General features: G+C 37.8%; 1 protein-coding gene across 11 annotated transcripts in view; it reads left to right on the top strand.

Moving 5' to 3' along the window:
- The window catches only part of THOC2 (THO complex subunit 2), a 155,520-nt gene that overhangs the window by 95,208 nt on the left and 37,292 nt on the right, over window positions 1–23,020 (top strand). For all 11 annotated transcript variants that reach the window (XM_066248608.1, XM_066248603.1, XM_066248605.1 and 8 more), the window contains exons 16-20: window positions 11,873–11,957; window positions 12,557–12,650; window positions 13,570–13,650; window positions 16,268–16,364; window positions 18,901–19,018. In XM_066248608.1, the coding sequence (XP_066104705.1) occupies window positions 11,873–11,957; window positions 12,557–12,650; window positions 13,570–13,650; window positions 16,268–16,364; window positions 18,901–19,018 (475 nt within the window). The remainder of the gene's footprint in view (window positions 1–11,872; window positions 11,958–12,556; window positions 12,651–13,569; window positions 13,651–16,267; window positions 16,365–18,900; window positions 19,019–23,020) is intronic.

Consider the following 23,020-nt stretch of genomic DNA (forward strand, 5'->3'; position numbering starts at 1 on the left):
ATTGTGTTGTAAATGATCCGATGTCATCATTTCTTACGGCTGAGTAGTATTCCATAGTGTATATGTGCCACATCTTCTTTATCCAGTCTTCTAGTGAAGGGTTTTTTGGTTGTTTCCATGTCTTGGCCACTGTGAACAATGCTGCAATGAACATGGGGCTGCATGTGTCTTTACGTATCAATGTTTCTGAGTTTTGGGGGTATATACCCAGTAGAGGGATTGCTGGGTCATAAGGTAGTTCTATTTTCAGTTTTTTGAGGAACCACCATCCTTTCTTCCATAATGGTTGTACTACTTTACATTCCCACCAACAGTGAATGAGAGTTCCTTTTTTTCTCCACAGCCTTTCCAACATTTGCTACTACCTGTCTTGTTGATAATAGCTAATCTAACAGGTGTGAGGTGGTATCTCATTGCAGTTTTGATCTGCATTTTTCTAATAACTAATGAAGATGAGAATCTTTTCATATATCTGTTGGCTGTTACATCCTAGCGAGAGAGGCCACAGCAGACCCAAAGTGAATTTTATACGTTTTATTGCAGACCTGCACAGGGACTGCAGGCAACCCATGCAAGGGAGCACTGCAGCCCCCCAAACCTGTGCAGGGACTGCAGGTAACCCACACAGGGGAACATTGCAGCCCCCCAAACCTGCATAGAGATGCAGGTAACCCACACAGGGGAACACTGCAGCCCCCCAAACCTGCGCAGGGACTGCAGGCAACCCACGCCTCCGAAGAGACTGGAGCACTGCAGCCACGAGCTTCTAAAATGGCTCCTTTTTATAGGGTGGCTATCTAGGATGAGCAAGCATCATACAGAAGCTGATGTGGCTGTTAGCTATTGGCTAGGGAGGTCGTGCGCAGTTACAGGGGGGGGTATTGCTCAGTGGAGAATTTCAAACATAAACTTCTGATAAGGGTCTCTGACTCAATGCAGGATGTTGCTGAACTCTTTGTTCTCAGCATCACAGGGACCTTGTACACTCTTGGCAGCCCCAGCATGTCAGTACTCCCTGAATCTAACATTGGCCATTTGTATTTCTTCCTGAGAGAAGTGTCTGTTCATGTCCTCTTCCCATTTTTTTATTGGATTGTTTGTTTGCTGTTGAGTTTTATGAGTTCTTTGCATATTTTGGATATTAGGCCCTTAGCTGTTGTTTGAAAATATCATTTCCCATTTGCTGGCTGTCTGTTTATTTATTTATTTTTATTTTTTTTGTATTTTTCTGAAGCTAGAAACGGAGAGAGACAGACTCCCGCATGCACCCGACCGGGATCTACCCGGCACGCCCACCAGGGGGCGACGCTCTGCCCACCAGGGGGCGATGCTCTGCCCCTCGGGGCATCGCTCTGTCGGGACCAGAGCCACTCTAGCGCCTGGGGCCGAGGCCAAGGAGCCATCCCCAGCACCCGGGCCACCTTTGCTCCAATGGAGCCTCGGCTGTGGGAGGGGAAGAGAGAGACAGAGAGGAAGGAGAGGGGGAGGGCTGGAGAAGCAGATGGGCGCTTCTCCTATGTGCCCTGGCCGGGAATCGAACCCGGGACTTCTGCACGCCAGGCCAACGCTCTACCACTGAGCCAACCGGCCAGGGCCGGCTGTCTGTTTATTTTGTTGTCAGTTTCTCTTGCTGAGCAAAAACTTCTTAGACTGATTAGTCCCATTCATTTATAAATGCCTTCACTTCTCTTGCCTTTAGAGTCAAATTCATAAAATGCTCTTTATAACCAAGGTCCATGAGTTTAGAACCTATGTCTTCTTCTATGTACTTAATTGTTTCAGGTCTTATATTTAGGTCTTTGATCCATTTTGAATTAATTTTAGTACAAGGGGAAAAACTGTAGTCGAGTTTCATTCTTTTGCATGTGGCTTTCCAGTTTTCCCAGCACCATTTGTTGAAGAGGCTTTCTTTTATCCATTGTGTGTTGTTGGCCCCTTTATCAAAAATTATTTGACCATATATGTGGTTTTATTTCTGGACTTTCTATTCTGTTCCATTGGTCTGAATGTCTATTTTTCTGCCAATACCATGCTGTTTTTGTTTGTTTGTTTGTTTTTTTGGTATTTTTCTGAAGCTGGAAACGGGGAGAGACAGTCAGACAGACTCACGCATGTGCCCAACTGGGATCCACCCGGCATGCCCACCAGGGGGCGATGCTCTGCCCACCAGGGGGCGATGCTCTGCCCCTCTGGGACGTCGATCTGTTGCGACCAGAGCCACTTTAGCATCTGGGGCAGAGGCCAAGGAGCCATCCTCAGCGCCCGGGCCATCTTTGCTCCAATGGAGCCTCGCTGCAGGAGGGGAAGAGAGAGACAGAGAGGAAGAAGAGGGTGAGGGGTGGAGAAGCAGATTGACACTTCTCCTGTGTGCCCTGGCCGGGAATTGAACCTGGGACTCCTGCACGCCAAGCCGATGCTCTACCACTGAGCCAATTGGCCAGGGCTACCATGCTGTTTTGATTGCCATGGTTCTATAATATATTTTGAAGTCAGGTATTGTAATGCCCCCCAGCTTCGTTCTTTTTCTTTAGGATTGCTTTGGCAATTCGGGGTTTTTTATAGTTCCATGTAAATATGATAATTTTTTGTTCCATTTCTTTAAAAAAGGTCATTGGAATTTTGATAGGAATTGCATTAAATTTGTATATTACTTTGGGTAATATGGCCATCTTGATTATATTTATTCTTCCTATCCAAGAGCAAGGAATATTCTTCCATCTCATTGTATCTTTTTTGATTTCCCTTAACAATGGTTTGTAGTTTTCATTATATAAGTCCTTTACATTCTTTGTTATGTTTATTCCTAGGTATTTTATTTTTTTGTTACAATGGTGAAGCGGGTTATTTTTTTGAGTTCGTTCTCAAATGTTTCATTGTTGGCATATAGAAAGGCTATGGACTTTTGTATGTTAATTTTGTATCCTGCGACCTTACTGTATTGGCTTATTGTTTCCAGTAGTCTTTTTGTGGATTCTTTGGGGTTTTCGATGTATAGGATCATATCATCTGCAAAAAGTGACACCTTTACTCCTTTTTTTCCTATATGGATGCCTTTTATTTCTTTGTCTTATCTGATTGCTCTGGCTAGAACCTCTAGCACCACATTAAGTAAGAGTGGAGAGAGTGGACAACCCTGTTTTGTTCCTGATGTAAGGGGGAAAGCCTTCAGTTTTGTGCCATTTAATATGATGTTAGCTGATGGTTTATCATATATGGCCTTTATCATGTTGAGATATTTTCCTTCTATACCCATTTTGTTGAGAGTCTTAAACATAAAATTGTGTTTTATTTTATCGAATGCCTTTTGTGCATCTATTGATCAGATCATGTGGTTTTTGTTCTTTGTTTTATTGATATGGTGTATTCCGTTAACCGTTTTACGTATGTTGAACCGTCCTTGAGATTCTGGGATGAATCCCACTTGATGGTGATGTACTATTTTTTTAATATGTTGTTGTATTCGATTTGCTAGTATTTTCTTTAGTATTTTAGCATCTGTATTTATTAGAGATATTGGTCTATAGTTTTCTTTTTTTGTGCTGTCCTTGCCCGGTTTTGGTATGAGGGTTATGTTGGCCTAATAAAATATGTTTGGAAGTACTGCTTCTTCTTCAATTTTTTGGAAGACTTTGAGTAGAATAGGAACCAAGTCTTCTTTGAATGTTTGACAGAATTCGCTAGTATAAGTGTCTGGGCCTGGACTTTTGTTTTTGGGGAGGTTTCTAATAGTTTTTTCTATTTCTTCCCTACTAATTGGTCTGTTTAGGCTTTCTGCTTCTTCTTGACTAAGTCTGGAAAGGTTGTATTGTTCTAGGAATTTATCCATTTCTTCTAGATTGTTGAATTTAGTGGTATAAAGTTTTTCATAGTATTCTACAATAATTCTTTGTATATCTATGATGTCTGTGGTGATTTCTCCTCTTTCATTTTGGATTTTGTTTATATGAGTTCTTTCTCTTTTTTCCTTGGTAAGTCTTGCCAAGGGTTTGTCAATTTTGTTGATCTTTTCAAAGAACCAGCTCCTTGTTCTATTAATTTTTTCTAGTTTTTCTGTTCTCTATTTCATTTATTTCTGCTCTGTTTTTTATTATCTCCTTTCTTTGCCTGGTTTTGGGTTATCTTTGTTCTTTTTTCAAGTTCCTTAAGGTGTGAAGTTCAGTGGTTCACTTGGGCTCTCTCTTGTTTGTTCATATATGCCTGAAGTGATATGAAGTTCTGTCTTATCACTGCTTTTGCTGCATCCCATAGATTCTGTTATGTCCTATTGTCATTTTCATTTGTCTGTATATATCTTTTGATCTCTGCGCTTATTTCTTCTTTGACTCATTTATTTTTTAAAAGTATGTTGTTTAGTTTCCACATTTTTGTGGGTTTTTTTCCCTCTTTTTTGCAGTTGAATTCTAGTTTCAAGGCTTTATGATCAGAAAATATGTTTGGTACAACTTCGATTTTTCTGAATTTGCTGATGTTGTTTTTGTGACCCAACATATGGTCAATTCTTGAGAATGATCCATGTACACTGGAGAAAAATGTATACTCTGTCACGTTGGGATGAAATGTCCTGTAGATGTCTATCATATCCAGGTGCTCTAGTGTTTTGTTTAAGGCCAAGATATCTTTATTGATTCTCTGTTTGGATGACTGATCTAGAGTCGTCAGCGGTGTATTGAGGTCTCCAAGTATGATTGTATTTTTGTCAGTTTTTGTTTTAAGATCAATAAGTAGCTGTCTTATATATTTTGGTGCTCCTTGGTTTGGTGCATATATATTAAGAATTGTTATGTCTTCTTGATTCAGTATCCCCTTAATCATTATGAAATGACCATTTTTGTCTTTGAGTACTTTTGCTGTCTTGTAGTCCGCATTATTAGATATGAGTATTGCTACGCCTGCTTTTTTTGGATTTTATTTGCTTGGAGTATTGTTTTCCAGCCTTTCACTTTGAATTTGTTTTTATCCTTATTGCTTAGATGAGTTTCTTGCAGGCAGCATACAGTTGGATTTTCTTTTTTCATCTGCTCTGCTACTCTGTGCCTTTTTATTGGTGAATTTAATCCATTTACATTTAGTGTAATTATTGACACTTGTGTGTTCCCTATTGCCATTTTAGACATTGCTTTCTGTTAGTTTTGTGTCTTGTTTGATTCTTGTCTTTCGTTTTTCTATCTTTTGTTTTTGTTTGGTTGTATTCTATACATCTTTCCTCTGTTGCTATCTTTTTTAAATTATGTGCTTCAGTGGTGATTTTTTCAATGGTGGTTACCATTAAGTGATGAAAAGTGTTCCTACCCTGTTCATTTTAGTGCAGTATCTTGTGAGTACTTTTACACTCCATCATCCTTTGCTACTGTTAATCTCTGTCCTCTCCCCCACCTTTTTTTTGTTGTTGTCACAGTTTAAGGTTTGGTTTTATTGTATTCTTGGTGGAGCTTTTATTTGTGGTTTTATTTTGTTTTGTTCTTTGTATCTGGTTGGAAAACCCCCTTTAGTAATTCCTGGAGTGGGGGTTTTCTGATGAAAAATTCTCTCATCTTTTCTGTATCTGTGAATGTTTTTATTTCTCCTTCATATTTGAAGGATAGCTTTGATGGGTATAGTATTCATAGCTGAAAGTTCCTCTCTTTCAGGACTTTAAATATTGGGGTCCACTCTCTTCTACCTTGTATAGTTTCTGTTGAGAAATCTGATGATAATCTAATGGGCCTTCCTTTATATGTTGTATTCTTCTTTTCCCTGGCTGCCTTGAGAATTTTTTCTTTGCTGTTGGTTTGTGTCAATTTCATTATGATGTGCCTTGGAGTAGGTTTGTTGGGGTTAAGAAAACTCGGAATTCTTTTTGGTTCTTGAATTTGAGGCTTTAATTCTTTCCACAGGCTTGGGAAGTTGTCATCTATTATTTGTTTGAATATGTTCTCCATTCCATTATCTCTCTCTTCTCCCTCTGATATACCTATTATTCTTATGTTATTCTTTTTGATGGAGTCAGACAATTCCTGTAGGGCGTTCTCATTTTTTTTAAATTTTTGAGTCTCTTTCTTCTTCTCTCTGTAGTGCCTGAAGTTGCTTTTCTTCTATTTCACTAATCCTACCTTCTATCTGGCCTGTTCTATTAGCTAAGCTTGTTACCTCGTTTTTCAGCTCGTGAATTGAGTTTTCTATCTCTGTTTGATTTGTTTTTATAGTTTCAATTTCCTTGGTAATATATTCTTTGTGTTCATTGAGTTGTTTTCTGAGCTCCCTAAATTGCCTTTCTGTGTTTTCTTGTATATCTCTGAGTATTTTTAGGATTTCTATTTTAAATTTTCTTATTTAGCTCCAAGGTTTCCAATACATTAATTTTTTTCTCCATAGATTTTTCCTCATTTATCTGTGCTACCTCTCTGTCTTTTGTATCCATGATATTTGATTTCTTTTTCCTTAATTGCAGCTGAGGGTGGTTTTCTTGATAGCATTAATGAGAATTAAGAAAGAATAAAAAGTTAAAAAAATAAAAATAAAAAAAATTATTCCCCCCCTTTTTTTCCCCTCTCCTGTCCTCTCCCCTCCTTCTTGAGAAAATCTTGTGGTGAACTGTGAATTATATTGTGCTAAATAGAACAAAAACTACCTATAATGGAGGGCCTGAGTTGGGGAGAAGTGAAAAATGGGCAAAAACGGGGTATGGACCCACAAAATGCCAAAAAGGAAAAAATTTGGGTCAAGAATAAATGATTTGGTTTTAGGTGATGGTTGACTAAGAGATATGATGAGAGGAATAAGAGGGAAACAGGAAAAAGGGGAAAAAGTTAAAAAATTACTATTGTATTCAGTGCAGCAAGAACTAGGTAAAATGGAAGCCAGGGTTGGGAGCACTGCTAGTGAGTTAAAAAAGCGAAGTTAAAAAACCCCAAAGCGCCACAAGGAAAAATTTGCGTCCCAGATAAAATAATTTGTTCGTGATTGAGGATTGAATGAGAGGAAAAGTAAATGAGAAAAGAAGAAACTAATATAATGCGAGAGAAAATAAAAAAGAGGAAAACACAAAAAGAAGAAAAAAAAATAGAGAGAGATAGAGTTAAGGGTTTTGGAGTGCAATCCTCATAGAGAGAAAGGAAGAAGAAAGAAAAGATAATGAGAGATGTAACACTTATGGGTAGTGTAGTTCAAGGAGAGGAGAGAGTAAGACTGGCAGAGAATTAAACGACCAAATTGGAAGAGGAAGAAAATAATCAAGACAAGAAGATAAGAGAAACAAACGAATAAGTATAATAAAATGGGATAGGTTCTAAAGTCTGTGGATTATTCTTGATTTTGAGAGATTATCTTCTTGCTTTTTCTTTTCTCTCCATCTTCCTGGTTGGTGACTCTGTATCACAGGTTCTGCCCCTGTGCCACACTTAGGTAGAGGTTTGGAGTTGATAAGTCTCTATGGCGATGTCATATATTGGGCTTCAGTTTCGTTGGCAGTCGAGGCTCATTAGCATTTGCAGGCTCTGCCAATGAGAGAGTCCGTGTTTCCAGAGCCTCTCTCCTAGTCTTTCCTTTCTGAATTAGTAGCCTGATGATCCAGCTATGGGGTTGCTGGTGCCTCTGCCTGGAGAGTAAGAGGTTCAAAGAGCTGGCAAATCCCCACTCTATTTCCGCTCAGCGCAAGGCTCTAGGTAAAGCTCAATCAGTCAGAGCCCCTAGCATAATCAGGTGGGGCTTTGGCCTACACAAAGACCTCTGACTCTGCCCCTCTGTCCGAGAACATGGGCACCCACTCCCGCGGGAATCTCTCGCTCACTATCTGTGCTCGCTGACCAGGATATCAGGGCGGCTGCCTCTCACTCCTGGTGAGGCGCCCCACCCTCGTGGAAAAGTTGGAGCGTAGTGAATTTCGCTCCCACTCACTCCCCCGCTTGCTGCTTTTCAGGGTGCAGGGGCGACCTCAAGACTCCGGTTTCGGCCCTCAGAAACGCCTCTGACTCTGCCCCTCTGTCCGGTAACACGGGCGCCCACTCTCTGTGCTCGTTGACCAGGAGGATATCAGGCCGGCTGCCTTTCACTCTGAGTGAGGTGGCCCGCCGCACGGAAAAGTTCAAACATAGGGAATTTCGTTCCTGCTCCCTCCCTACACGCTGCTTTTTGGGGCACAGGGGCGTCCCCAAGATTCCGGTTTCGGCCCACACAAAGGCCTCTTACCCTGCCCCTCTGTCCGGTTACACGGGTGCCCACTCCCAGGGCTCTAGGAGGAATCTCTCGCCCACTATCTGCGCACACTGACCAGGAGATTGGGGCGGATGGCTGTCCCAAGTGCCTTTCTTTGTCTGGATTTGGCATGAGTGTTAGCTTGTGTTGACTGAGTTGCCACAAGCACAGTTTTTCTTCGGCCTGGATGTCCATGCCACAGCCTGGTTTGCACGTTTGTGCCGCAGTCTGGTTCTATTCACAGCTTAAGCCCACCTTAGTTCCTATACTCTCAGTTCCCAGTGAAAGCAGCCCTCATTTAGGTTAGAGAGGAAGTCAGAGTGTTTCTTCCCCCTTATTTCCTTCGGGGTTGATTATATATTGAGTCAATTTTTCGCTCAATTATACCTTTGTGTTTAGTGTGGAACTTCTGGAGGCTCCAAGGATAGATTTTTCTGTCTCTGGTTGAAGATCTTGTTGAATTTTGGGGTAGATTTATCGGTTTCACTCCTTACGGTGCCACTTCTCTGACGTCACTTCGATATTTGGTCTTTAGAATTCCCCAGGTAGAATTTCTAGCTTAACAATAACATATTTATGGAGCCATTACTATGTGTGCCAGGCACTGAAGTCAGTGCTTTATATGGATTATTTAGTAATAAGTATTACTTGATCTCTTGAATCTGTCTCTCCCACTCTCTACTGCCATTAATTTAGTTGTTTTATCTGGAGTGTTATAATGTCTTGTATTATTCTTTCTTCAAAATCCTCAGTTACAACCAGAGCCCACAGGTTATATGTTAAACTTTATGGTATGGTAACATTAAACCCTGCACAGCCGGTTCCTCCCTACTCTCAACCTTCTTTTCTTCCAATTCTACCTCCAGCTGTACTAAGCCTCCTTAATTTTCCCTGAATGTTCTTTGGTCTTCTTTTCCTTTGCATGCATTTTTTTTTGTTTCTTCTATTCATACAAGTATTTTCTTACCTCTTTTTATCTCTCTGTCTGGTGACCTCATGCTCAGAAGTTGGGCCCCAGTGTCACCTCCTCAGTGAAGGTTTTCGTAGCACATAATGCTAAGCATGATGGATTGCTCTTTAGGTGTGCCACCACTGTCCTGTATACATACAATGCTGTCATACCACTTTGATGCATCACTATGATTATTTTTAAATTACCTACTTTTTTTTCCAGAGACAGAGAGTCAGAGAGAGGGATAGACAGGGACAGACAGAAAGGAACACAGAGATGAGAAGCATCAATCATTAGTTTTTCGTTGCACATTGCGATACCTTAGTTGTTCATTGATTGCTTTCTCATATGTGCCTTGACCATGGACCTTCAGCAGACCGAGTAACCCCTTGCTTGAGCCAGCAACCTTGGGTCCAAGCTGGTGAGCTTTGCTCAAAGCAGATGAGCCTGCGCTCAAGCTGGCAACCTCGGGGTCTCAAACCTGAGTCCTCCGCATCCCAGTCCGATGCTCTATCCACTGCGCCACTGCCTGGTCAGGCTAAATTATCTACTTTTTTAATAGTTTATATATTCACATCAAATTTTAAATCAAATTTAAATTTCAGTATATATAAAAAGGTTAACCGTAAGACCCCATTCCCCTGTTCACTCAGTCCTCCCAAGATGGAGAGAAAAAGTCACTATTTAGTTTTTTATTTTATGTATTTTCTAATTCTTATTTATATTCTTATTCTCATTTTTATCTATATTCTTATGCATATATACATATAAAATATGTTTATATGCATATATACATAAGTACTGTTCTGTAATTTGCATTATTTGTTTAAGAATATAAACATTTAAATTTTGTTTTAAATTTGTCTCCCCAACTGGACTGAGCATGGGAGTAGGAGCTGTTATTCATCTTTTTTTTTCTAGTGCTTAGCACTTTGCCTGTCATAGAAAAACATTAATATGAATGAATGAATTAATAAAATATTTATTACAGAATATGTGCAGAATTTTAAATGTACTTGGAGTTTTTTGTTTTATTTGTAAGCTGTCACTATTTCACCAGGCTTGAGCAGTATGATTTTGATACTGATTGAACTTATTATGTTAAGAATGGAATGTATTCACTTATTACTTGCAGAACCTCACATTTTGATTATTCTTTCAAGCATGAATTTGCTATAGGACATCTAATAAATCGTTCTATAAATACTTACTGATTGTGTTCCATATGCCAGGCACCATGGTAGTTTGGGAGGAAGATACAATAAATAAAGTATTCCTTTTATTTTTGTTTTTTTGCTTCAGGGTTTTGGAGGCAGAAGGGAACAGGATAAAAAGTATGGAGATGAAGGTTAGCTTTGGCAAGTAAGAAGGGCCACTTGAAATAGTTGGGTTAGAAGTAAGGACAGATGGTGGTAAGTTTTAAGGTGAAACAGAGTATAGGCAAAGTTTGAAATTGATGGGTGTCTTTTCTGTGGAAAAAAAAACCCAAAACAAGAAACTAGGCCAAGGAGAATGGGGAAGGGAAGCAGTTGATGATGAAATAATTTTTTAATTTTTTTCCCTGTATTTTTCTGAAGCCGGAAACGGGGAGAGACAGTCAGACAGACTCCCGCATGTGCCCGACTAGGATCCACCTGGCACATCCTCTAGGGGGCGATGCTCTGCCCCTCTGGGGCATTGCTCTGTTGCAACCAGATCCACTCTAGTGCCTGGGGCAGAGGCCGAGGAGCCATCCCCAGTGCCCGGGCCATCTTTGCTCCAGTGTAGCCTCGGCTGCGGGAGGGGAAGAGAGAGACAGAGAGGAAGGAGAGGGTGAGGGGTGGAGAAGCAGATGGGCGCTTCTCCTGTGTGTCCTGGCTGGGAATCGAATCCGGGACTTCTGCACGCCAGGCTGACGCTCTACCACTGAGCCAACTGGCCAGGGCCAATGATGAAATAATTTTAATTGAAGTGTCTGTTTTGTCATGAGAAGCTTCGTAAGATAATTATATCAAATTTGTCCCTTTCAGGATGGTCACATTACTTTAAGCTATCAACTGAATTAATTATTTGCTTCCTATATTTTCATTCTAGAAAGCTTCCTGTCACTTATAAGCTTTTCAGGTTTCAAGTTTCTATATTTATTTAAAAATCTCATTGGATGTATTTAAGATGGTGTATAAGAATTGTTTTGAACTATAGACATTTCATAGATATAAAAATTTCCAGAATGTTAGTAAAATAATACTTAAAAGAATTAAAGAAGAAGGAAAGGAGTAGAATTGATTTTAAAATTTGTTTTTTACTTTGAATGTGAAAATCAAGAACTTCCTGTATCAAGGAATGCAATATTAGTTATTACTCTATTAGGGTCACTGAGACAGGATGGTATGAGGCATTTCATTACATTACACTAAGTTGGATATCTTCACCTCTAAACTGATAAAAATAGCCCTTAATCTCAAATAATTATGGTTTTGTATAAGTTTTATGTACTTATTGAATACTGCAGAGTTCTAGTGCTTATTAGGCTATTACTATAAAATGCAAATGTGTGTATTATAAATTGTTAAGCATTGTCAAAAATCTTGATATCCTCTTGGAGAATGCCTAATCAAAATAGCCCAAGTCAAGTCTGTGATAAATGTTGTCATTTAATTGGTCCATTTTGGATATTTGGCAAGGAATTGTGTTTTTGGTGATGTAACAGCTATCAACATTGTGAGGTAAATTACTAAAGATTATCTGTGTCACCTTTTTATCCCCTTGTAGGCGTCTAACCAAGGAAAATGTGAAGCCTTCTGGAAGACAAATTGGAAAGTTGAGCCATAGCAATCCAACCATTTTGTTTGATTATGTATGTTTTGAGGTTCATATTATTTAAGGAGTTTGTTATCTTTTAAGTCAGCACAAGTGGCAATGATGTTGTTTTAAAAATCTTTCTTAGTTTTAGGTGAAAAAACCTTTAGCAAATGAAACATTGTGTGGTTAGTCTAAAAACAAAACTTAGTATACAGTATATTTAACAAATTGATCTACTTTAATAATATGTAACAATGCCGCTATTATAAACAGTGTCACATCTTGTTTACTACATTTTGATTTATAGAAACATTAATAGATTCATGATTTGATTTTAGTTGTTAGAAACATTTGTATAACATTTCATTGTGATTCAGATATAATACTTTCATATTTAGATAGATTTCTAAAACACATTTGACTAACCTGTATATCTCCAAAATTTAAGTTTAGATACTCTGGAATTATTTTCTAATTGGAAAATGTAGACCAAGAAAATATGTTCTAAGGAAATACTAGGATAGTAGGGTTTATATAAATACAAAGTAGAAGAAAACTGCTTTTGAAAAATGAAAAGTATGGCTATTATTTAGTTAGCACAGGAGTTCTCTTTTGATTCGTTAATACCATCTGTTCCGTGTTGCTCTCTTCCAGATCCTGTCACAAATACAGAAGTATGATAACTTAATAACACCTGTAGTAGATTCACTGAAATACCTCACTTCGTTGAATTATGATGTCTTGGCCTGTATCCTTTCGAGTGAAGTAATACATAGATTTCACATTTCATAGATCTTAATAGTGAAGGTTTTATTTTCGTTCTAAGTTCCTTTAGTAATCATCTGAGGTTGATTCAGTTATCTGTTCTGAAGGTTGGCCAGTCAGGAGTTTGTATGTGTGTCTTTGTTATATATAGGAGAGACAGTGTTATATTTATTAAACATCATTGTTTATAGATATAAAAATTACCCCACAGATTACTGAGTGTTTGGAGAGAAACAAACATCCTTTTAAATTAAATTTTATTATTATTTTATTGTTTATTTTATTGATTTAGAAGGAGAGGAAGGGGGAGATAGAGAGACGGAGACAGAGACAGGAACATCAATCTGTTCCTGAATGTGCCCTTGACTGGGGATCGAACCAGCAGCCTCTGTGTTTTGGGACAATGCTTTAACCAAGCAAGCTATTCAACCAGGACAAATTTTATTATTATTTTAAAAAATAAATTTATTCATGTGACGTTGGTCAATAAGATTTAGGTTTTAAGTGTATAAGATATCTTGATAGAGGTAGAATTTGTGTTGCTTGCTGAAGAAAGATGGAAAAAAGGCTAACAAAGAAAAGATGGGCCCTGGCTGGATAGCTTGGTTGGTTAGAGTGTCATCTGGAAGCACAGAGGTTGCTGGTTAGATCCCTGGTCAAGACACATACAGGAGCAGCTCAGTGTTCCTGTCTCTCTCTCTCTTGCTGAAATCAATAAATAAAGATTGTAAAAAGAAAAAAGGAAAAGTTGGTGCTATAGTGAAAGTATTTTTCAATAATTTGCAATAACTTGAAGCTAACAATTTAATTTTTTTTTCAAAGCTGTGGCATTTTTTTTTTTTTTGTTATAAGGCTCTTTGTTAGAGATGTAGTGGATTCAATTTTTTCTTAATGTGTTAAAGATTGTATCATTGAAGCTTTAGCTAATCCAGAAAAGGAGAGAATGAAACATGATGACACAACCATCTCAAGCTGGCTTCAGAGTAAGTGTTTTTATTTTTCCAAGGATGACATTTCCATCTGTTATGACTGTGATGGTTTGTGTTCTGTTATCTATGCTAAAAGCTTATTGGCAAGAGCTCTTGAGAATAGCTATTCAAGGCTTTTACTACAGTGTCTGAGTTTCTGGCTATGTAGGAAGGTTCATGTTGTACTTACTCATTTTCCAAGTCAAGAGGCCATTCTTGGTCATGATAGAATTTGGGCAAGCATTACTGAGGAGATGAAAATTTCCTTCTATTCTGTTATTTTAGAGGAAGTAATTTTATGGGAACTATTATCTCTTCTTTTACTTCTATCCTGAGGTTTTAGTCATCTTAAAAGGACAAAAACATGGTTGCTTAATTAAAACAAAACAAAACAACAACATAAAAACAAGAAGTAAAACCCTAGCCTTTAAAAAAATTTCTAGTATCTGATTTCTAGCAGCCAGTTCCCTTTTTCTCAAGCTGTCCTGTGTAACGGCTAAATCTTGCAGTAGCTCCCTATGCTTTTTAAAGTCTGCATTGTGTAATAAGTCACACAAGTAAGTTTTTTGGAGATCATGTTTTTAATCACTATATTAGCCTCATCTTTTGCCCCTTCTCAATATTCCAGGTTCCATTAATACTGAACTTTCGCTTTTCGTGTCCTACTTGCGCATTAATTTCTCTGCTTGGAGTATCCTTTCGTGCCTGCTACATGTTAGATTTTAACCTAGAGCTTGCTTGCTTTGTTTTTGTCTTTGTTTGTTATTTGTTAGTTTGTTTCTTTCTCTTTCTATTTCTTTCTTTAAGATTTTATTTATTGATTTTACAGGAGGGGGGCAAGAAGTATTAACTCCTAGTTGCTTCACTTTAGTTGCTCACTGCTTGCTTGTAGTATGTGCCTGACCAGGCAAGTCAGGGATTCAAACTGCTGACCTCAGTGTGCCATGTCGACGCTCTATCCACTGCGCCACTACAGGCCAGGCGAGAGGTCATTTTCCTTGGAAAGTTTTTTTCGTTAATGCTCCTACCCAAAAGTCAGAATTAGCTGCCCCTCTTCTCTACTCCCATAGAACCTTTTATTCATTGTAGTTATTTCAGTTTACTTGTCTTAATCCCACACTAGGCAGTAAGCTCCTTTAAAAAAAAACCATTTTTTATTGGTCAAAACATCACTAGCATGACAGCCAAGCCAAAGAAAGAGAGAGCTGGCTTAGCACACATGCTCTCTTTTTCCCCACACGCAAACATGCTTCATAGCATTTTGTTATTTTATATTATGTGGAAGCAGCAAGATATGGGTATAAATGGATTTTGCATGTTATTTCTTTTGGCATTGTGGCCATATTTATTTATTTATTTATTTATTTATTTATTTAATTTATTGGGGTGACATTGGTTCACAAAACCATACAGGTTTCAAGTGTACAACTCAATGAAACATCATCTACACACTGCATCATGCGCCCTCTGCCCAAGCAAAGTCTCTTTCCGTCCCCATCAGCCCTCTCTGCCTCCTCCGCCGGCCCAGCCCCTTCCCTCTGGCGGCCGCTGCACTGTTGTCTGTTAGGGGGAAAGCTTCCGGAGGGCTGGGTCTCTGTTTTGTCTGTTACCTTGAGGCACTTAGCAAGTAATTGTTGAACAGGCAATAGGTGACTAGGATCTCTTCATCTTGATTTAACTGGTGTTTTCTCTGTCCTCCTGATGTGAGAAGGATCCTTGGTTAAAATTGGTCTGTTCTGCTACCTGGTCCGGCAGCGTTTTCTTTCCGTGTCTCCTTGCCCCCCACAACCAGCACATGTTCCTAGGTAAAAGCAGATTTTCCCCATGTCTCAAACATCTGAGGGGCACGTGTTGTTTTGACCACTTCTGTTTACTGAGTCATCTGAAAGGTTTGTTATGGTCTGGTTCAATGGTCCCCAACCTTTTTTGGGCCAAGGACCGGTTTAATGTCAGGAAATATTTTCACAGACCGGCCTTTAGGGTGGGACGGATAAATGCACAAAATAAAATTATGCGGCCGGCGCAAAAACTGGTATTTTCAGATGTTGAACTTATGAGACAAGCATCAAGAGTGAGTCTTAGACGGATGTAACAGAGCGAATCTGGTCATTTTAAAAAAATAAAACATTGTTCAGACTTAAATATAAATAAAACGGAAAAATGTAAGTTATTTATTCTTTCTCTGTGGACCAGTACCAAATGGCCCACGGACTGGTACCGGTCCGCAGCTCAGGGGTTGGGGACTACTGGTCTAGTTAATGTCACAGGCTCTGGAAACAGGCTGTATGTATCTGAATCATAGTTCTACTTCATACCAACTATTTGACCATGAGCAAATGACATGATATGTGTGTTCTAAATTTTCATCATTGATAGGTTTTTACTAACCTGAGATGGTTATTGTAAATATTAATGAGATCATTAACATAAAGTGCTTGTTTAGTACAGTTTGGCATATGTATGCTCAATAAATATTAGCTATTATCAGTTATAAATCTATTAAGTTGTATCAGCAATACAACTACTCCTACCTCATTTTGCTTCAGAAACTGATTTGAAGAAGTGATGTTCAATATTGTACTTTTTGTTTTATAAATTGTTTCTTAAAAGCCCTTTTCTTAATTTTATATAGGTCTGGCTAGTTTCTGTGGTGCAGTTTTTCGTAAATATCCAATTGATCTTGCTGGCCTTCTTCAATATGTGGCTAATCAGCTAAAGGCGGGGAAAAGGTAAGGTATTCATAACAAATTATATGTAAAATGAAATTTAATAATAAGAGTACTTCTGGTGATACTGGGATATTGAGATTTCTGTTATACTGAAAAACTATTTGTTGGTTGTAGGTTTAAGTAGAATAGTTGCTCACTTATGTATGTGGAGCTCCTTAATTAAAATAAGTTATAATTTAATACATAAATACGGTTTTACTGAAAGAAATTAATATTTGACTATATATGTAGTTCTAATTATTTTGACTACCTGTTAGGCTTTTGAATAAATGCTTAATATAGTATATTGTAAAACCTCTTATGACAAGTCTATTGACTGTGCTACTGCACAGTAATTGGCATTTACACTGAGCATTTGGTAGGAACATACTAATTTTGAGAGTGTATAGAATATCTTTAACACAATTATTTTTGCAATTTGAACTTAAACATAAAATTTACATACCTTTTGAATAGTACCCTCTTTATAAATACTGAGGTCTGTTATTTTATTCTGAACCAGTAATTAGTGCTTACAGTTTGAATTTGTATGTATATTAAACCTTATCAGCAGTAGACTGACTAGAATCAAAGAACTAAAAATTGTTTTCAAAAGCTTTCTCGTAGAAAACAAAAATTTGTAGAGCTATCTGGTATTCCAAACAAGTATTACCTATAAGGAATTCTTGACATTATTATTTTATTTAGGGAAAACTTAAAAAACAAATAAACAATGTTTAGATTTAGGATTTTATCAACACTCAGTGCTATACTCATTTTATTGGCCGTTCATATAAAAGGCGAAAGATTTATGCGAGCTGAAGAGAAACCAGAGTATATTGGCCGTTCATATACATTGTGCTCTTCTGTGTCTATAGGCCAGGAGAACATAATGTTATTTTTAAATCTATAATTCAGTTCTGTGTACTGTGAATATAGTTTTTATGACCAGCTAATTAAAAGATAGTTTAAAGGCCCTGGCCGGATGGCTCAGCGGTAGAGCGTCGGCCTGGCGTGCGGGGGACCTGGGTTCGATTCCTGGCCAGGGCACATAGGAGAAGCGCCCATTTGCTTCTCCACCCCCCCTCCTTCCTCTCTGTCTCTCTCTTCCCCTCCCACAGCCGAGGCTCCATTGGAGCAAAGATGGCCCGGGCGCTGGGGATGGCTCCTTGGCCTCTGCCCCAGGCGCTGGAGTGGCTCTGGTCGCTGCAGAGCGATGCCCCGGAGGGGCAGAGCATCACCCCCTGGTGGGCGTGCCGGGTGGATCCCGGTCGGGCGCATGCGGGAGTCTGTCTGACTGTCTCTCCCCGTTTCCAGCTTCGGAAAAATACCAAAAAACAATAATAATAATAATAAAAGATAGTTTAAAGAAAAATTAAAATATTTTATTGGTATTATTGCATACTGATTCCATGAGGGCTCTCTAATTTTCGAAAACTATATTTAGGGAAGACAGGGCCAGTTGAGAGAATAAGCACTTACTAAGAATCTTAGAACACTGTTTCTTTCTCTATTAACTTGGGTCTTGGATATGCCTAGCTTGAACTTTGTAAAAAAATCTGCATTTGTTTTGTGGGAAAGAATGTTCTTACTTTATCTTCATTACTTAAGATCTTGGAAGTCATAGGTGTTCTTTCCATTGACAGCTCTAAACTTTAAGAATTAAAATGTATAACTGTTGGCACAGTAATGTGCTTAAGGCTGGCCACTAAATTGTCATCTTAGGGTCAAATACTACAACTTGGGACTTCTGTCACCTTCCTTTTCCTCTATTCCTCTATTCCTCTATTCCTCTATTCCTCTATTCCTCCCTCCCTCCCTCCCTGTTTCCTTCCATCTATCCCTCCATTCCTTCCAATTGTGTGTGATTATTTAGAGAGATGGCTCTATACCATCAAAATATATATATTGGCCTTCCTGTAGTGGAGGATTAAAAAAATTCTGTGGTGGACATTATTGGGTCAACTGATAAAAAATGAAATGTGAACTATAGATTAAAGTATTGTATCAATGTTAGTTTTACTAAAGTGGATAACTGCTGTGGTTATAAAACAGAATAGCTGTATTCTTAGGAAATAGAAGCTTAGGAATTTTAGGGGTAAATGTATACCTAAAATGATGTTACATACTAAATAAACTCTCAAATGGTTCAGAAAGTGTGTGTGTGTGTGTGTGTGTGTGCGCGCGCGCGTGCGCGCGCAGAGAGGAGGGTGAGGGAGGGAGGGAGGGACGAGAAAGAAAACACAAATGAAAAAGCAAACAGGAGTAAAAAGGTTAATAGGTGAGGTTGGGGTAAAGCTTTTTACTGTTTTTATCTTTGCATGCTCTCTCTATATTTGAAATTATTTCCAAGGAAAAAGTCCAAATAAACATAAATACATGGCCCAAAATTTTTTCAGTATAATTCTAAGAATGCAGTTTTTCCTTAAAAACTGCTTCAGCTCCTTTCTCCTTATATTTATATACAAATAACTTAGGTGTTCTCAGTGTATTAGTTACAATGTATTGTCACTTTTGAAGTTTCAACTATAGGCTCTTTCTTACTTTTTTGAAATAGTTTTGACCTGCTTATATTGAAAGAAGTGGTACAAAAAATGGCAGGAATAGAAATTACGGAGGAAATGACAATGGAGCAACTGGAGGCCATGACTGGTGGAGAGCAACTAAAGGCTGAGGTGAGAGTTGCTATTTTTATTTATTGATTTTTAAATTCAAAATGTGTGCATCTTCATAGTAGAGAGTACAAACTATATATAAGTACATAAAGCCAAATATCAAAGCCATACATATTCTCCTCTTACAGTTGCTCCCAGCTTCTTTTTATTTTATTTTATTTTATTTATTTTTTTTTTATAATTTTATTTTTTTAATGGGGTGACATCAATAAATCAGGATACATATATTCAAAGATAACAAGTCCAGGTTATCTTGTCGTTCAATTATGTTGCATACCCACCACCCAAAGTCAGATTGTCCTCTGTCACCTTCTATCTTATTTTCTTTGTGCCCCTCCCCACCCCCTATCCCTCTCCCATTCCCCCCTCCCCCCCGTAACCACCACACTCTTGTCAATGTCTCTTAGTTTCAGTATTATGTCCCACCTACTTATGGAATAATACAGTTCCTGGTTTTTTCTGATTTACTTATTTCGCTTCGTATCATGTTATCAAGATCCCACCATTTTGCTGTAAATGTTCCGATGTCATCATTGCTTATGGCTGAGTAGTATTCCATAGTGTATATGTGCCACATCTTCTTTATCCAGTCATCTATTGATGGGCTTTTTGGTTGTTTCCATGTCCTGGCCACTGTGAACAATGCTGCAATAAACATGGGGCTGCATGTGTCTTTACGTATCAATGTTTCTGAGTTTTGGGGATATATACCCAGTAGAGGGATTGCTGGGTCATAAGGTAGTTCTATTTGCAGTTTTTTGAGGAACCACCATACTTTCTTCCATAATGGTTGTACTACTTTACATTCCCACCAACAGTGTATGAGGGTTCCTTTTTCTCAACAGCCTCTCCAACATTTGCTATTACCTGACTTGCTAATAACAGCTAATCGAACAGGTGTGAGGTGGTATCTCATTGCCGTTTTGATTTGCATTTCTCTAATAGCTAAAGAAGATGAACATCTTTTCATATATCTGTTGGCCATTTGTATTTCTTCCTGGGAGAAGTGTCTATTCATATCCTCTTCCCATTTTTTTATTGGATTGTTTGTTTGTTTGTTGTTGAGTTTTATGAGTTCTTTGTATATTTTGGATATTAGGCCCTTATCTGAGCTGTTGTTTGAAAATATCATTTCCCATTTAGTTGGCTTTCTGTTTATTTTGTTATCAGTTTCTCTTGCTGAGCAAAAACTTCTTAGTCTGATGTAGTCCCATTCATTAATTTTTGCCTTCACTTCTCTTGCCATTGGAGTCAAATTCATAAAATGCTCTTTAAAACCCAGGTCCATGAGTTGAGTACCTATGTCTTCTTCTATGTAGTTAATTGTTTCAGGTCTTATGTTTAGATCTTTGATCCATTTTGAGTTAATTTTTGTACAGGGAGAGAGACTGTAGTCCAGTTTCATTCTTTTGCATGTGGCTTTCCAGTTTTCCCAGCACCATTTATTGAAGAGGCTTTCTTTTCTCCATTGTGTGTTGTTGGCCCCTTTATCAAAAATTATTTGACTATATATATGTGGTTTTATTTCTGGACTTTCTATTCTGTTCCATTGGTCTGAGTGTCTATTTTTCTGCCAATACCATGCTGTTTTGATTGTCGTAGCCCTATAATAGAGTTTGAAGTCAGGTATTGTTATGCCCCCAGCTTCATTCTTTTTCTTTAGGATTGCTTTGGCTATTCGGGGTTTTTTATAGTTCCATATAAATCTGATGATTTTTTGCTCTATTTCTTTAAAAAACGTCATTGGAAGTTTGATGGGAATTGCATTAAATTTGTATATTGCTTTGGGTAATATAGCCATCTTGATTATATTTATTCTTCCTAGCCAAGAACAAGGTATATTCTTCCATCTCATTATATCTTTTTCGATTTCCCTTAACAATGGTTTATAGTTTTCATTATATAAGTCCTTTACATTCTTTGTTATGTTTATTCCTAAGTATTTTATTTTTTTTGTTGCAATCGTGAAGGGGATTATTCTTTTGAGTTCCTTCTCAGTTGTTTCATTGTTGGCATATAGAAAGGCTATTGACTTCTGTATGTTAATTTTGTATCCTGCGACCTTACTGTATTGGCTTATTGTTTCTAGTAGTCTTTTTGTGGATTCTTTGGGGTTTTCGATGTATAGGATCATATCATCTGCAAAAAGTGATACCTTTACTTCTTCTTTTCCGATATGGATGCCTTTTATTTCTTTGTCTTGTCTGATTGCTCTGGCTAGAACCTCTAGTACCACATTAAATAAGAGGGGAGAGAGTGGACAACCCTGTCTTGTTCCTGACTTAAGGGGGAAAGCCTTCAGTTTAGTGCCATTTAATATGATGTTAGCTGATGGTTTATCATATATGGCCTTTATCATATTGAGATATTTTCCTTCTATACCCATTTTGTTGAGAGTCTTAAACATAAAATTGTGTTGTATTTTATCGAAAGCCTTTTCTGCGTCTATTGATAAGATCATGTGGTTTTTGTTCTTTGTTTTGTTGATATGGTGTATTACATTAACCGTTTTACGTATGTTGAACCTTCCTTGAGATTCTGGGATGAATCCCACTTGATCATGATGTATTATTTTTTTAATATGTTGTTGTATTCGATTTGCTAGTATTTTGTTTAGTATTTTAGCATCTGTATTCATTAGAGATATTGGTCTGTAGTTTTCTTTTTTTGTGCCATCCTTGCCTGGTTTTGGTATGAGGGTTATGTTGGCCTCATAAAATGTGTTTGGAAGTATTGCTTCTTCTTCAATTTTTTGGAAGACTTTGAGTAGAATAGGAACCAAGTCTTCTTTGAATGTTTGATAAAATTCGCTGGTATAGCCGTCAGGGCCTGGACTTTTATTTTTGGGGAGGTTTTTAATGGTTTTTTCTATTTCTTCTCTACTGATAGGTCTGTTTAGGCTTTCTGCTTCTTCTTGACTCAGTCTAGGAAGGTTGTATTTTTCTAGGAATTTATCCATTTCTTCTAGGTTATTGAATTTAGTGGCATAAAGTTTTTCATAGTATTCTACAATAATTCTTTGTATATCTACAGTGTCCGTGATTTCTCCTCTTTCATTTTGGATTTTGTTTATATGAGTTCTTTCTCTTTTTTCCTTGGTAAGTCTTGCCAAGGGTTTGTCAATTTTGTTGATCTTTTCAAAGAACCAGCTCCTTGTTCTATTAATTTTTTCTATAGTTTTTCTGTTCTCTAATTCATTTATTTCTGCTCTGATTTTTATTATTTCCTTTCTTCGGCTGGTTTTGGGTTGTCTTTGTTCTTCTTTTTCTAGTTCCTTAAGATGGGAAGTTAAGTGGTTCACTTGGGCTCTCTCTTGTTTGTTCATATATGCCTGAAGCGATATGAACTTCCCTCTTATCACTGCTTTTGCTGCATCCCATAGATTCTGATATGTCGTATTGTCATTTTCATTAGTCTGTATATATCTTTTGATCTCTGCACTTATTTCTTCTTTGACCCATTCATTTTTTAAAAGTATGTTGTTTAGTTTCCACATTTTTGTGGGATTTTTTTCCTCTTTTTTGCAGTTGAATTCTAGTTTCAAGGCTTTATGATCAGAAAATATGCTTGGTACAACTTCAATTTTTCTGAATTTGCTGATGTTGTTTTTGTGGCCCAATATATGGTCAATTCTTGAGAATGATCCATGTACACTGGAGAAAAATGTATACTCAGTCACTTTGGGATGAAATGTCCTGTAGATGTCTATCATATCCAGGTGCTCTAGTGTTTTGTTTAAGGCCACTATGTCTTTGTTGATTCTCTGTTTGGATGACCGATCTAGAGCCGTCAGCGGTGTATTGAGGTCTCCAAGTATGATTGTATTTTTGTCAGTTTTTGTTTTAAGATCAATAAGTAGCTGTCTTATATATTTTGGTGCTCCTTGGTTTGGTGCATATATATTAAGAATTGTTATGTCTTCTTGATTCAGTGTCCCCTTAGCCATTATGAAATGGCCATTTTTGTCTCTGAGTACTTTTCTTGTCTTGTAGTCAGCATTAT

The sequence above is a fragment of the Saccopteryx bilineata genome, chromosome X (genome assembly GCF_036850765.1).
Source record: "Saccopteryx bilineata isolate mSacBil1 chromosome X, mSacBil1_pri_phased_curated, whole genome shotgun sequence".
In the NCBI taxonomy this organism is placed as follows: Eukaryota; Metazoa; Chordata; class Mammalia; order Chiroptera; family Emballonuridae; genus Saccopteryx; species Saccopteryx bilineata.